This window comes from Podarcis filfolensis (assembly GCF_964270895.1).
Source record: "Podarcis filfolensis genome assembly, chromosome: 18".
NCBI classification, from domain to species: Eukaryota; Metazoa; Chordata; class Lepidosauria; order Squamata; family Lacertidae; genus Podarcis; species Podarcis filfolensis.
In genome coordinates, this window is record NC_139622.1 from 12,452,347 (window position 1) to 12,468,453 (window position 16,107).

A 16,107-nucleotide genomic window follows, 5' to 3' on the forward strand; every position below is an offset into this window, starting at 1 on the left:
AAACTCGTCTTCTCCATCGGCTCTAGGTGTGGGGACCGGGTGCGAATCCTAGACCCGGAAGGGACTCACAATGCAGGAATCGCAGCAGCGTTCTGGCGCCAGGGGCCACGCAACGAGGATGGGGGTCCCCTGGCATCGGGGCGGGGTCTGGGGCCCGGACCGGAGGTGGCGGCGCAGGGGGGCACAGACGTCTTGGGGACCCGACTCCTGCGTTGGCGCGGGTTGGGCTGGATGACCCCCGGGGTTCCCAAAGCTGGGATTCTGTAACTGAAGGGCTGGCAATCTCAAGGACAGAGCCCCAGATGTTTCCCCTCTTTTTAAATAGAGGAATGTGCTCATTTTTGTGCCCCTTCTTCATTCGGGGTTGTGCCCCCCAGATGTTTCGGGCGCCAACCCCCCTCTCGCCCCAGATGTTGGGCCTAGCCTCTAGGAAGAGGTGTTTCCCCAATCATCCCAAAGAGAATTATCCCCCCCAAAAGTGTGTCCCCAAAACCCCATTAAAATAGGCATGCCCTGTTATCCCGATGCCCGCCACAACTGGTTCGCCGGTGCCCCCATGCCCAACTGCCCCCCAAAACACCCCGGGGGAGATTCCAGAGTTTGAGGACCCCCCTTTGCAGTCTGGTTTGAGGGACCCCTGAAAAGCCCAAGCAGAATTCCTGGGTGCCATCGTGTGGGGCAAGCAGCGGGCACCCTTCAGGGCAGGGAAACGGGCACTTCCTTCCCTGCCCCCCGGAAGTTCACTGGTCTTCCGCGACGCCCCTCTGCCTGGGCGCAGAGTCCTCTTCCTGGTCCACGGCAGGCAGCCAGGCTCCGGTGGGCCTCTCGGGGGTGCCCAGTGCCCCCCACAGCCGCCTTCTTGGGGGGCTGGGTGCCCCGCCACTTGTCCTGCGCCCGGGGGGCGAGACGCTGGCGAACTCCACCGCCGTGGTGCCGTCTTCCTGCTCGATGTAGACGCGGGCTTCCAGCCGGGCTGGATAGGAGCCCTGGCACTCCCATTCGGGGTCCCCCTGCACCGCGATGTGGGGCACCGGCGGGCGCCAGGGGGCGCCCTCCGCGTCGGGCTCGTCGAAGCTGACCTCCTGCACCGCCTCCTGCTTCTTAAACGAGTCCCGGCGCTCCGAGAGGTTCAGATGGCGCATAACCACCACTTCGGAGTCGGTGCCAGGGCGGGCATGGGGGCGCCGGGCACCGGGATCTCCAGCGCCCGCCTCGCCCGCCCCCGCCGCCGCCTTCTGCCTGCCCGGCGGCTTCTTCTCGGGGATTTTCTCGGCCGACTGGACCCTCTGGAGCAGGGGCGAGCGGGCGCCGTCGTGGGCACGGGTGCCCGTGGGCGGCGAGAGCGCCTTGCCCGCCTTGGAGGGCGGCAGGGGCGAGGGGGACCTCTGTGGGGAGGGCGGGGCGGCGCAGGCCAAGGGCGAGGGCGGAATGCTGCTGGTAGACTTGCGGCGCCCGACTTTGTAGCGCCCGGCGGTGCCCAGTTTGGGCGCCAGGCCGTGGAGGGAGCTGGGGCGGATGTGGCCGGCCGGGGAGGGGGGCGCGCTGGGCGAGGGGGAGGTGGTCTGCGGGGAGGCGGGATCTGGCAAGGGAGAGAGAGAGAGAGAGAGAGAGAAATGGTGAGCAGGATTTAATCCCTGGGGCCATAATATAATATAATATAATATAATATAATATAATATAATATAATATAATATAATATAATATAATATAATATAATATAATATAATGATATATGGGTCATAATATAGATAGGAATAGGGACATGATATTTACAGAGGGAATTCCCGCCGAAAGCTAGGAACCCAGGTAGACTGCCTGTGCAGCTGGAGGTTCCATCATCATCATCATCAACATTATTATTATTATTATTATTATTATTTGAATTTGTACAATGTTCAAAACCACTATAGCTATAGCTATAGCTATAGCTATAGCTATAGCTATAGCTGTATCTGTCATCTCATCTATCTATCTATCTATCTATCTATCTATCTATCTATGTATCTATCTATTTATACATCTATCTGTCTGTGTATCTATCTATCTATCTATCTAATCAAAATAAAAACCACTGGAGGTTCTTTTATTATTATTATTATTATTAAGTGAATTTATACACTGTTCAAAACCACAATATATATATATATAAACCACATATGAAAATGATATATGAATGATATAAGCAAGGAAATCCCTCAATAATACGCTGGGCCATCGATATGGGTCATAATATAGATAGGGAAGCATAGGAAATTTACAGAGAAAATTCCGGCCAAAAGCTAGGAACCCAGGTAGACTGCCTGTGCAGCTGGAGGTTCCATTATTATAATTATAATTATAATTATAATTATAATTATAATTATAATTATTATTAAGTGTATTTATACACTGTTCAAAACCTCTACATCTATCTATCTATCCATCTATCTATATATCCACCTAATCCAAATAAAAACCACATACGAAAATGATATATGAATGATATAAGCAAGTAAACCCCTGAATAATACGTTGGGTAATCGATACCGGTCATAATATAGACACGGAAGCATGGGAAACACATATGAAAATGATATATCCATGGTATGAGACCGTAAAATAGGAAAATAGCTCAAATTTACTGCTTCCGACTGGGGAAACAGAACAGAGCCATTCGGGCGGCATTCGGGAATCCTCTTGCTGCAGCTCCCCTGTGGCAGTGAGTTCCACCGGCTAACAAGCTGCCGGATTCCCTCCTCAGTCTGCCCCGAACCTCCCGGCCGGGATATAGAGCACATGGAGTGAGGGACCCCTCACCTGCTGGGGCGTCTGGGGCGGGGCTGCGGCAGGGGGTGGGGGGTCCCGGCGAGAGGCTGTGGGTGGGCGACCCGGGCAGGCTGTCTCCGGACGAGAGGGAGTGGTGGAGCCCCGAGGAGAAGCTGCGGCTGGTGTGCAGGGCGGAGCTCTGCTTGGAGATCTTCTTGAAGAGCGATTTCCGCCTGCGGGGAGAGAGGCAGCGCGGAGCAATGGTCAGGAAATTATTCAGGAAAGAATCGTGATAATAAATAGCTGTCGCTCGAACTCGCTCCCAGGTAGACTGGGCCTGTCTGTGGAGGCTCAGTCTAGGGCTACTAAGAAGGGCCTGGCCCCAAAGCAGGTTATGGGGTGCCCCATAGGCAAGGAAAACCCCAAGCAGGACCCGAGAGCAGCATAGAAGTTCAGGAAATAACAGTAAGAATAAATAGCCGTCACCCGAACTCGCTCCCAGGTAGACTGGGCCTGTCTGTGGAGGCTCAGTTTAGGACCCCTAAGAAGCTAAGAAGGGCCTGGACCCAAAGCAGGCTATAGGGTGCCCCATAGGCAAGAAAAACCCCAAGCAGGACCCAAGAGCAGCAGCCATTGCCTGATCTTGGGCTAAGGTAGACTTGGACTGTCCATGGAGGCTCCACCTAGGGCAACTAAGAAGGGGCTGGCCCCAAAGCAGGCTATGGGGTGCCCCATAGACAAGAAAACCCCCAAGCAGGACCCAAGAGCAGTATAGAAATTCAGGAAATAATTGTAATAATAAATAGCCATCACCCGAACTTGCTCCCAGGTAGACTGGGCCTGTCTGTGGAGGTTCAGTCTAGGACTCCTAAGAAGGGCCTGGGCCCAAAGCAGGCTATGGGGTGCCCCATAGGCAAGAAAACCCCCAAGCAGGACCCAAGAGCAGTATAGAAATTCAGGAAATAATTGTAATAATGAATAGTCGTCGCTCGAACTCGCTCCCCAGTAGACTGGGCCTGTCTGTGGAGGCTCAGTCTAGGACCCCTAAGAAGCTAAGAAGGGCCTGGACCCAAAGCAGGCTATAGGGTGCCCCATAGGCAAGAAAAACCCCAAGCAGGACCCAAGAGCAGCAGCCATTGCCTGATCTTGCACTAAGGTAGACTGGGTCTGTCTGTGGAGGCTCAGTCTAGGACCCCTAAGAAGCACCTGGCCCTATAGCAGGCTATAGGGTGCCCCATAGGCAAGGGAAAACCCCAAGCAGGACCTGAGAGCAGCAGCCATTGCCTGATCTCGCTCCCCGGTAGACTGGGCCTGTCTGTGGAGGCTCAGTCTAGGACCCCTAAGAAGCGAAGAAGCGCCTGGCCCCAAAGCAGGCTATGGGGTGCCCCACAGGCAAGAAAAAAACCCCAAGGGCGGGAGCCGGGTTCGAGTCTCGCCCACCTGTCCTGGCTCTCCCTCCGGCGGCTCTTCTTGCTCCTCCGGGCCATCCGGGTCCTGGAGCTGTTTTTCCGTGCGGGGCCCACCTTGATGCTCGTGTTTTCCAGCGCCGTGGTGCGCAGCGCCACCTTGTTCCCGCTCTGCAGGGATGGAGGGAGAGAGAGTTGCCGGCGGGTGCCAACGGGTGCCAACGGGTGCCAAGGCGACCCTCTGCCAGGATCCTTCCCCCCAGGATCCTTCCCCCCAATTCCGCAGCCTTTCCGGCCGCGTTCGAAGGTAGACTGCGCCTGGCCATGGAGGCTCCACTAAGGAGCCGTAACTACGAGTCCCACGAGCCCAGAGAGGAACCGATGGCGAAAACGACGGGAAAAACCAGAATTTTTAAAGAAAGAACGGGGGAAACTTAAAATTTAGCAGGATCTGAATAATAAGAACTAGGGATAGATTTAAAAATTGCCGCGACTTAAAATATGCAGCGGAAAAGGACTAGGGAGTGAAAGGATGTCCAGAGATTCGGGTGAATTTTTGCCTATTCGTTTTTTTAAATTTTTAATTAAAATTTAAAAAATTATTTAAAAAAAATAAAAGTTTATTTTTTAAAAATTAAAATTTTATTTTTTAAAAATTTAATTTGAATTTTTAAAATTTGATTTTTTTTTTAAATTTAAAATTTTTGATTCGGTACCGTAAAAACAAGTAAAAATAATGAGAAAGAGAAGAGTCCTGCTGCAGCATCCGGATCACCTCCAGATGCCCCCTAAGCAGGATCTTTGGGATCCAGCGGGTTGAGCTGGATGACCTTTGGGGGTCCCACCCGATTCGCAAGATTCTGCCAATCTTCCTTCCTCCGTCTCCTTTCTCTGCCTCCGACTCTTCTGACGCCCTCAGGGCTCTGCCTGCGCTCTCTCCCCCCTGGGACCCACCTTCCTCGCGACCCACCAGAGAGATGCTGCCGGCCCGTGTAGGCAGTATGCGGCCCCACCTACCTTCAGCAGAAGCTCGACCACGTCCATGTGGACCAGACCCAGGACCGACTCTCCGTTGACGTGCGTGATGAGGTCTCCGGCCCGCAAACCCGCCTCCTGAGCGGGGCCGCTGTCCTCAACGCTCTGGAACCCAAAGCAGGCAATATTTAGGGCCGGGTGGGACCCCCAGTGGTCATCCATCCCAACCCCGCTCTCGCTTCCTTCGTCCGGAACCCGCTTCCGTGTCCTAAGCTCCCAAACCTCTGTTTCTTTGAAATCTCATTTATTAAATTTGTAGAAATATGGGATAAAACCACATTTTCCTCCTGGGAAAGGAGCCTGCATCTCCTATCTGATTCCTTTTTCTGAATCTCGGGTAGCCAACGCTGCCAGCCTGTGTCAGCACTACTGGGTCAGATGGAGCGAATCAAAGGCAAACAATGAGGACTGGGAGCTTGGTTTGTTTTAACGGCAATTAAAGGATACTCTCCCCCCTCCATCACCCCCCCCCAGATAGAACTGGGAAAGAAAGACCCCAAGGCTCAAATCTTGGGGAGTTGCTGCTGCCGGCCTGTGTAGGCAGTATGGGGCCAAACAGACCAGCCTGACAACTTGTGTTGCTTTGCTCCTGTTTCAATCCACTTGGAGGGAGGAGGACCAAAACTAAGGGGCTGGTGGAGGAAGCCGATGAAGCATTGATGCTGCCAGCCTGTGCAGGCAAAACCAGTTGGGCCAATGGCCTGACTCTGCAGGAAGCAGGTTCCTATTTCAAACAAGCCTTTTAAAAAGTCCTAAATCTGGGTGCCTTTATCTTTCATGGAAGGGCTGCCAGCCAGTGCAGGCAACACTAGCTCGGCCAATGGCCTGACTCTCTATGCAGCAGGCTCCTATTTAAGCCTTTAAAAAAATCCTAAATCTGAATGCCTTTATTGTTAATGGAAAATTGTCTTGAGGACTAGCGCCTTGCATTTATTTTAAACCCCTTTTTTCTCACCCAGACCATGTGATGCACGGCGTAGACGTCGCTGTCGCCCATGTAGACCCGGATGGCGCGCAGGGTGAAGCCGTACTTCTTCCCCGAGCTGTGGATGACGATGGGGGGGCGCAGGCCCGAGCCCCCCAGCAGTGGGTCGCGGCTGGGGGACGAGTCCCGGGAGGAGGGGTTGGAGGAGAGGGAGCGGGGAGAGATGGGGCTCACCAGGGCGGCGCCCCCAAAGTCATCTGGCAGGAAAAGAGGAGAGTTAGTTAGGGGGCGCCCCACATTTTTGGGGGGGGTTAAGGGCTGGGAAATGGCTTGGGGGGGAATTAAGAGCCCCATAAGTAAGGAGCCCCCTAAGCAGAACCCGGGAGCAGTATAGAAATTCCGGAAATAATCGTAATAACCGTCGCTCGAACTCGCTCCCAGGTAGACTGGGCCTGTCTGTGGAGGCTCAATCTAGGAGTCCTAAGGAACTAAGAAGGGCCTGGCCCCACAGCAAGCTATAGGGTGCCCCATAGGCAAGGAAAAACCCCCAAGCAGGACCCGAGAGCAGCAGCCATTGCCTGATCTTGCTCCCAGGTAGACTTGGTCTGTCCATGGAGGCTCCACCTGGGACTCCTAAGAAACTAAGAAGGATCTGATTGCTGGGGTCCATCTAGGTCCCCAAAGCAGGCTATGGGGTGCCCCATAGGCAAGAAAAAACCCCAAACGGGACCCAAGAGCAGTATAGAAATCCAGGAAATAATCGTAATAATAAATAGCCATCGTTCGAACTCGCTCCCAGGTAGACTGGGTCTGTCCATGGAGGCTCCACCTAGGACTCCTAAGAAACTCCTGATTGCTGGGGTCCACCTAGGTCCCCAAAGCAGGCTATGGGGTGCCCCATAGGCAAGGAAAAACCCCAAGCAGGACCCGAGAGCAGCGGCCGTCGCCCGAACTCGCTCCCAGGTAGACTGCCCCTGTCCCTGGAGGCTCTGCCGAGGAGCCCTAAGAAACTGAGGAGGGCCAAAGAGGGACCCCCATCTAAGTCCAGCTTCCTCACCGCCTGCCCCATAGGCAAGAAGCCCCCCATGCCAAACCCAGCCTTGCTCTTAGGTAGACTGGCTCTGTCTGGGGGGCTCTGCCTGGGCATTGCGAAATTAATAATAATAATAATAATAATAATAATAATAATAATAATAATAATGGGGTCAGGGTCCGCCCCCCACCAACCTGCCCCGATGATGAGCGAGAGGGCGGAGACGGAGGCCGACTTGGGCACCCTGCTGCCCCCCGAGGGGGTCCTCTGCTTCCCAGGCGTTTCCTTTTGGCTGCCCACCCGGCGCCCCCCGGCGTCCCCATCCAGTGGCAGGGAGTTCTTGGTGCCCGTGCTGTTGCTCCGCAGACGGATCCGGCTCAGGCTGGACAGGTCAGCTGCAAGGAGAGAATTTATTTTGGGGGGTGGCGGAAGGAATCCAGTTTGGCCCCCCAAGAAATGATAAACCACCCCATTGCAGAAACCCACGGCGGCCGCCTTTTTCCTCTGCCCTCCCATCCGCCTTTCCTCTGCTGTGGCGACGGCGGGACTGGAAGCTGCTTGGGGCAGAGACCCGTTTTTTAAAATCCTGGGAAGGCGTTTTATTTTCTTTTTAACCAGCCCAGTGCCAGGTTGTTTTCACCCCCCTACCTGCCAGCCCAGAGGCTTTCGCGGGGGTCTTGGCGCCGGCCGGCCCCTCGGGGTCGCCCCCCACCACGAAGACGGGGCGCTCCCTCTTGGGGGGCGCCCGGCAGGGGCTCTCGTCCTCGGAGGAGAAGGCGAACCTGGGCATGGCCTCCAGGCTGCAGGTGGCGCTCAGGGCAGGGGGCGCCCCGCGGGTACCGCACTCCTGGCGGAAGGAGAGGGCCGTCGAGCCGCAAGAGGTCCAGGCGCGGAGTCTGGGGGGAGAGGAGGGAGAAGGGGGTCAATATGGGGCGGGTGATGTGCCAACCCTGCAGGGGACGGAGAAGGACCCCCCCCCCGATGCCAACCTTGGAGCCCTGGGCATTGTGGGCAGTTAATTTGGGGAGGCTGATGTGCCAACCCTGCAGGGAGGGAGAAGCGCCCCCCAGGTGCCAACCTTGGAGCCCTGGGCGTTGCATTTAGGTGGCACCCGTCTGTCTCGAGGGACAATGGAGTATTCTCCCAAGGGTGCCTTAGGGTGACCATGTTTCGAAAATCCGGGCACCAAAGTTGCAAATAACACAAACACCCGGGCACGGAAGTTACAAATAATACAAAAATCTGGGCACGGAAGTTACAAATAATACAAAAATCTGGGCACGGAAGTTGCAAATAATACTGATGAAGTTTCGGAGCTGCTTTTAAGGAACGAATGGCAACCCGATTTTAGTGGCGCGAAAGTGCCCTCTCCCCGGGGCGCCCCCAGCCCCATGCCTGGCCATGGCCCCCCCCCCCCGGTGCCCACCTGGTCTCGGGGCCTGGCAGCCAGCCCTTCTCCTCATCCCATCGCTCCCCGCGCTCCTCCTTCTCGGCGCGGCTTTGCTCCGGAGACGGCGAGGCGCCCAGGGAGGAAGAGGCGTTGGCCAGGTGTTCGGAGCTGCTGTAGACCTGCGAGGGGCAGAGATGAAAATGGGCACCTTTATGGGCACTGTCCAGAAAATAAAAAAACCCAGAGTACCCTCCAGTCGCTCTCAGGTAGACTGCCTTGGTCCATGGGGGCTCGAGAGCGAAGCCCCCCAATTGGGGAGCTGAGCCAAAGTCTCCTCCTGCTCTGGGTTTTTAAAAAATATATAATTTTTATTACATATATTTCATTTCATTTCATTTCATTTATTTTATTTTATTACATTTATTTTATTTTATTTTATTACATTTGTTTTATTACATTTTCCATACTTAAGCCAGTGCCAGAAAGAGAGAGAGACCCCTGACTTTTGGGCGAGACCCTGGTTCGAATTGCGCACGGTTTCGGGAGACAGAACAGTACTTTTCCTTTCTATATTTCTTATTAGATTTTCTGCTTTAGGTTTTAGAATGTGCATTTAAACCACCTTAAACTATCAAGGATTTCCCTTTTCCATGGTTCGTTTTGCGTCTCAAAAATCCCTGCGTATTTTACAAAATCTATTCCATTCCTGCATCCGCCGAAGATTATTTGCACTGTTGAATTGATCTTAATGCTGCCAGCCTTGTCAAGGATACACAATTATTTCCCATATATTCAATATATTCCAATTTTCTCTATTCTATATTTTAAGTCTGCAAGCTACGCGTATTCTCCCCAGTTAAATTGCCATTTTTCGCTCCTTTTCTGCATTTGGGAGGAAAGAAACCCGGGCCGCGTACGTAAATCCTCCCATTCTTGTTTGCAACCCCTTCCAAGGTAGACTTGCTCTGCCTCTGGAGGCTCCACCGAGAAACCATAACCAAGATGATGGATTTTTCGGAGCTAGCCGACCTAACCAGAAGGAGGAGGAGTATCCGGAAGAGTGGAATAAATTTAATGATTATCTAGTTAAATTTGTCAAGTTAAATTAATTGAAAACAGCTTGCAGATACTTAATGGGCTTAGGATTTTATTTATGTTAAGTGATGAATTAATAGGTTTCATTCCATAAGGTGAAGATTTAAGGAAGTTAAATTTCATAAGAATTGGGATTTGGAAAACCGTTCAAAGGGCATGCATTGAAAGTCACTGAACAAAGTTAATAAGTGTAATTTTCAATAAGGCTATGATCTATGTTGGATTGTCTTGTGTGTTTGTTTATAATATTGTGAAAACCAATAATTTTTTTTTGGGGGGGGGGGAAAGAAACCGTAACCAAGGCGAAATTTCAGACCTTGCTGAACCGGTGGGAGCAGGAAGAGAACTGACGGATCTCCAGGGACGACTCCTCGTCGTTCGTCTCCTCGTCTTCGGACCCTAGGTGGCGATAGCGCTCCGAGCGAGCTGGGGGGGGGGGAGAGCAGGAAATGACATCAGGGTTGGGGGGGGGGAGAAGAGGCCGGGGGTCCCGTCCCCCCCCCCGGTGAAAAGAGGGGTGTGTCTGCCCTGCAAAACCAACACCCAGTTGGAGGCATATGGAGAAGCGTCAAATTGTGGATCGGAAAGGGACCCGTGGGTCATCCAAACCAACCCGGAATCTCTCTCCCTCCCCCCCCGATAATTTTGATTAATTTTCCAAATTGAATGCCATTTCTGAAAATCCGGTTTGCGACGCAGCTTGCGCCTCCAAGCACACACACGCCCGCTTTGATGCCCTCTTGGGGGTGCCCTGCTCCGCCCGCTAGGCCTTACTGTCGAAGTAGCTGGTGTCGTCCTCGGCTTCCAGCTGGGGGATGAACTCGGCCTTCTGCCGCAGGAGCCCGTTCCAGTCCAGGGTGCGGAAAAAGGGGTTCTGCTTCACCTCGTGGGCCCCTCCTGGGGGGTGGGACAGGGCGGAAGGGGGGTGTCAGGATTGGGGGCCCGGGGCGCCCCCTCTTAAGTCCAGGGGGCCCCCAATGAGAAGCACCCGAGAGCAGCACCCTCTCCAGCACGTTTCCTGACACTGGGCTAAGGTAGATTGCGCCTGAACGTGGAGGCTCTCTTTCTGAGAAGCAGGAGAGCCCTGCAGTGATTGGATCGAGCCAATCTAGTCCCGCCTCCTCTCCTTCCGGTGCCCAGCGGTTGGAATTATTCAGAGGCGTTTCCTGCCTCCAGTGGAAGGGAGTCCCACAGGTTAACCGGGAGCTAATCAAAGGAGGAGGCCTTTTTCGCTTGCCCCGAATCTCCCACCCTCCGCCCCCCTCCATTCTTCCAGCGCTGTAAGTAAATTTACACCCCTCTCCCCATCTATGGAGAGGCAGCGTTGCCTAATGGTTAGAGCGCTGCCCCAGGACCCGGGTTTGAATCTACGCTCGGGGGCAGGAAGCTTGCTGGGCGACCTTGCGCTCCCGTAATCCCCACTCGCAGGGTTGGTGTCAGGGTGAATTGCGCGCTGCCTCAAGCTCCCGGGGTGTAAAAATGCGATAAATTATCTTTTAAAAGGAGATAAAACCCTTTACCTGTGCCCAGGCGTTCCAAAGGGCAGTGCTTCAAGAGTTGGGTGATCAGGTCCTGGGCGTCGGGAGGGAGAGCCTCGTCCCCCTCCGGCCAAATAATTTCGTCTGGAACGAAGAAAGCGGAAGAAAAACTGCGTATGAGCGTTTTTTTGCCCCATGGGCACCACCCCAAAATAAAACAGGGCTGGGCTCAGAGAATCGGCAAGTCGGTCGGGACCCCCAGGGGTCATCCATCCCAACCCAATCGCAGCTGAAACCCTCTTCTCCTCTGAACCACACACTCCTGAAAGCCGTGGGGCTTCAAATCCGTTTTTACCGGGTTGCCCCAGTAAAACTAAGAATGGAAGATGTTTGTTGCACATTTGCAGAAGCAACGTGCCCAGGTTAATTACGCCAGCAGGGTTTTAATTGTAATTTTGTTGTGAATGGATAAGAGGGATTTAAAGAGGTTAAAACTGAACAATAGACAGGCCTTTGCCTGACTTGATCTCTACATCCTATATACCCTTTTCAAAAACACAGGCTCTTTGGGGGTTTTTTATTTATTTTTATTAGGTTTGGTTTTTTTGTTTTGTTTTTACGGATTTGATATTTTATATGTGAACTGCCCTGAGACTTTCGGGTATAGGGCGGTATAGAAATTAAACAAACAAAGAAATATAATAAATAAATATGAAAAATAGATAGATAGATAGGAAGGGCTTAGAGCGCTTTGGTTTCCAAACTTTTTTCAAAGAGGGCCAGATCCAATGAGGTGAAGTTGTTGATCTTTTTTAGGATTGAAGTTGTCGAGGGTTTTTTTTAGGATTTCACGCCGGATTAGGCCCCTGAAACAGACTTTGGACATGTCCTGGCTTAGAGGGAAGTCCATTTGCTTTGTTTTGTTTCTGTACCGTTGTTGTTGTTATTTTGGGGAAATCAGTAATCCTTCCCTCGATGGCAGATCCTTGCTTACCGGGGATTTTCTCGGCCCGCGATTCCGGGGGGGTTGAGATGGATGACCCTTGCAAGAATATTATTGGCACAAAAATTACAAAAGAATTACCGAGGAAAGAAGACTGGAGGATGAAATTAATGGACTATGCAGAATTAGATAAATTGACAGGAAGGATTCGAAACCTGCGGGACCAGAGATTCTTAGGAGACCGGAGTAAATATAAGAACTATTTGAAAAGCAATTGTAACGAACAGATGGCGCTAGTAGGAATGCAAGAAGTTCTGTAAGGAGGACTATTTGAAATATAGCAAGAAAGACTATGAGTAGAATGATTAGTTAATGATTATTAAGAGTCACAGAGAAATTAAGAACGACAGAATAAGGGATAAAGAACAGAAAATCATCAGGGGTGGTTGACGGAAGTCTAAAATATTGTATAAGATAAGAAGTTACAGTGGTACCTCGCAAGACGAAATTAATTTGTTCCGCGAGTCTTTCCGTCTTGCGAGTTTTTCGTCTTGCAAAGCACGGTCAAGTCGCAACTGCACCTCTTCAAGCGGTTTTAAGAAAAAGGAAACAAACTCGCAAGACGTTTCGTCTTGCGAAGCAAGCCCATAGGGAAATTCGTTTTGCAAAGCAACTCAAAAAACGAAAAACTCTTTCGTCTTGCGAGTTTTTCATCTTCCGAGGCATTCGTCTTGCGAGGTACCACTGTATGTTAAACGATTGTAAATGGTTCAAAATATACAAGGCTGTATATTGTCTCCCTGCTTATTTAACGTATATGCAGAATTCATCATGCGAAAGGCTGGGCTGGATGAATCCCAAGCCGGAATTAAGATTGCCGGAATAAATATCAACAACCTCAGATATGCAGATGACACAACCTTGATGGCAGAAAGTGAGGAGGCATTAAAGAACCTTTTAATGAGGGTGAAAGAGGAGAGTGCAAAATATGGCCTGAAGCTCAAACGAAGATCATGGCCACTGGTCCCATCACCTCCTGGCAAATAGAAGGGGAAGAAATGGAGGCAGTGAGAGATTTGACTTTCTTGGGCTCCATGATCACTGCAGATGGTGACAGCAGTCATGAAATTAAAAGACGCCTGCTCCTTGGGAGAAAGGCGATGGCAAACCTAGACAACATCTTAAAAAGCAGAGACATCACCTTGCCAACAAAGGTCTGTATAGTTCAAGCTATGGTTTTCCCTGTAGTGATGTATGGAAGTGAGAGCTGGACCATCAAGAAGGCTGATGGCCGAAGAATGGATGCTTTTGAATTCTGGTGCTGGAGGAGACTCTTGAGAGTCCCATGGACTGCAAGAAGATCCAACCTCTCCATTCTGAAGGAAATCAGCCCTGAGTGCTCACTGGAAGGACAGATCCTGAAGCTGAGGCTCCAAGACTTTGAACACCTCAGGAGAAGAGAAGACTCCCTGGAAAAGACCCTGATGTTGGGAAAGATGGAGGGCACAAGGAGAAGGGGACGACAGAGGACGAGATGGTGGGACAGTGTTCTCGAAGCTACCAGCATGAGTTTGACCAAACTGCGGGAGGCAGTGGAAGACAGGAGGGCCTGGCGTGCTCTGGTCCAGGGGGTCACAAAGAGGCGGACTAAACTAAAGAGTCGTTTAGACTAAACGACTAAACGACTAAATGACTAAACAACTAAACGACTAAACGACTAAACGACTAAACGACAACAACAACAACAAAAAAGAGAGAGGTGGATGAGCTTTGGGGGTCCCTCCCTTCTAGGATCCTGCAGAAATTCAGATGACGCAAAGCTTCCTCCCTCTCCCTCTCCCGGAGCTTCGCACAGCAGTTTCCCGAAGCTTGGGGCGCGAGAAAAAGGGGGCAGAGAACAGACCCCATAATTGAGCTTCTCCCCCCCCCTTGGTGGCGTCACACGCCAAGGGTCAGAAGGGGAGCTTTTGACTGGCCCTGAAAGGACCTTTTGTTTGGGTGGCGCAGAAGAGGCAGCTGCGGCGGCAGTTGACCCCGATTCCCCCAGAGATGGGGGGCTCCGCTCTGCGTTCGGATGCAGAAAAGCTCAGAAAAGCCCAAACCCCCTCCGAAAATTAAAAAACACTGCTAAGTGAATGCAGAAAAACTTCGCACAAACTGATGCCGAAATGGCAAAGTTCACTGAAAGAGACAAAGACAATAGAGATTTTTAAAAAAGAATTTACGTTGAATTTACGGAACCAATGAAAAGAAATGGACTTCACTTTTATTGTGAAATTAATGTTGTCCTGTCTTGTCTTTTCCTCTTTTGATTTTGTTACTTCGTATCTTTGTCATTTCTTTATTTTTTCTCTTTTCCTCTTTTTGGTTCCTTTATAAATTTTCTATTCTCTACGTAATTTTCTTTTTCTTCGTATGTGAAGACATAGCATACAATGATAGACATGTACATTTTTAATCGATAATGAACAATATAAAAAGAAAGAAAGAAAAGAAATGGTTTTGAGTAAACCCTCACAATTAACAAAATTAACTTAGAGAAGCTATAAAGTTGAGTTTAAAATGACAAGAACATAATTTAACGTTTGATTTAAGAACGTAGTTTTAAAGTCTAGTTTTACAAGCAGGGCACATTTATATGTAAAAAAAACCCGGAAGGGGAAGTTGAAGGAAGTCACTGGGACGGGGGGAATTCATTGACTTATTATTTGTTTTGATGTGATTGTAATAAAAATGGAAAAGATAATAAAAATGATTTTTAAAGAAACCTTATGCTGTTCTCACAGTGGCCAACGAGATGCCCTTTAAGGAGGATTCGAACGCAAGACCCGTGCCTGGCAGGGGGGTTGGACTAGATGACCCTCGGAGTTCCCAACGATATTTCCAACGGCTCACTTGGTAGAGCCTCTTGGGGGTTGGCGGAGGACAAGAAGGATATGCCCAGCTTCTGAACAGGCGGAGCATGAGACTTGAATTCGGGGCTGCGACTTTGAGTCCCCCTTTGGGGCCAAAAAGATGGGGGTGGGCTGGATGACCTTTGGGGGATCCCTTCCCGAATTCTCCCCTTTGGGGCCAAAAAGACGCCTGCCTCGCCGGAGGGGGTGGACTGGATGACCCTTGGGGTCCCACCTATATTACAAATAGCTCACTTGACAGAGTTTCTTGGGCCTGGCGGAGGACCGGAGGGATATGCCCAGCTTCTGAATAGGCGGAGCGTGAGACTCAAACTCGGGGCTGCGACTTCGAGTTCCCCTTTTGGGCCGAAAAGATGGGGGTGGGCTGGATGATCTTTGGGGAGCTCCCTTCCCCGAATTCTCCGCCCCGGGGGGAGAAGCACCTACCGCTGATCACCTGCCCGAAGAGCTCTTCCGGGGTGTCTCCGAAAAAGGGGACGCAGCCCACCAGGAACTCATAGAGGACGATGCCCATGGCCCACCAGTCGACCGGCTTCCCGTAGCCCTGGTTCAGGATCACCTCTGGGGCGATGTACTCGGGGGTCCCGCACACCTGGAAGGGGGAAATTCGGGGGGCGTTAGGGTGTCCCTGACGGTCCTGGACCCACAGGAAGGGGGACCCCTATCCTGCCAACAAGCGAAGGGGGCGCATCTCCCCTCGCGGGGCAGACCCGACTCTGCGTCTCCCCCCAGAGACCTGCCCCCCCAAATGTGGGTCCCGGCGCCCCCCACAAGCCCTCCCCGGAGACCCTACTCCTCCTGGCAAACGACCCCCAAATGTCGGTCCCGGCGCCCCCACTAGCCCTCCCCGGAGACCCTACTCCTCCTGGCAAATGACCCCCAAATGTCGGTCCCGGCGCCCCCCACTAGCCCTCACCTGCTTGTCGACGAATTCCCGGGTGTCCTTTTCGATGTGTCCCTCGTACAAGTTGGTGGCCATGTTCATCAACCCGATCTTGGAGAGCCCGAAATCCGTCAGCTTGATGTGTCCCATGGAGGTGATGAGGAGGCTATGGGGTGAGGTGAAGGGCAGAGGGGGGGAGACAGGTCTCAGTTAGGGGGGGAGAGGGACCCCGGAAAAAGGGGACCCCAACAATGCCGGG

The 16,107-nt window shown here is 51.9% G+C and overlaps 1 protein-coding gene across 8 annotated transcripts in view; it reads right to left on the reverse strand.

Annotated features, from left to right (window-relative positions):
• Positions 1–609: 609 nt before the first annotated feature.
• The window catches only part of MAST3 (microtubule associated serine/threonine kinase 3), a 51,576-nt gene continuing 36,078 nt past the window's right edge, over positions 610–16,107 (reverse strand). For all 8 annotated transcript variants that reach the window (XM_083594356.1, XM_083594362.1, XM_083594360.1 and 5 more), the window contains 13 exons: positions 15,882–16,014; positions 15,392–15,557; positions 11,150–11,251; positions 10,404–10,526; positions 9,946–10,055; positions 8,571–8,713; positions 7,793–8,040; positions 7,339–7,539; positions 6,142–6,368; positions 5,169–5,291; positions 4,186–4,322; positions 2,797–2,978; positions 610–1,579 (listed from right to left, as the gene is read on the reverse strand). In XM_083594356.1, the coding sequence (XP_083450482.1) occupies positions 741–1,579; positions 2,797–2,978; positions 4,186–4,322; positions 5,169–5,291; positions 6,142–6,368; positions 7,339–7,539; positions 7,793–8,040; positions 8,571–8,713; positions 9,946–10,055; positions 10,404–10,526; positions 11,150–11,251; positions 15,392–15,557; positions 15,882–16,014 (2,734 nt within the window). In that variant the 3' untranslated portion in view covers positions 610–740. The remainder of the gene's footprint in view (positions 1,580–2,796; positions 2,979–4,185; positions 4,323–5,168; positions 5,292–6,141; positions 6,369–7,338; positions 7,540–7,792; positions 8,041–8,570; positions 8,714–9,945; positions 10,056–10,403; positions 10,527–11,149; positions 11,252–15,391; positions 15,558–15,881; positions 16,015–16,107) is intronic.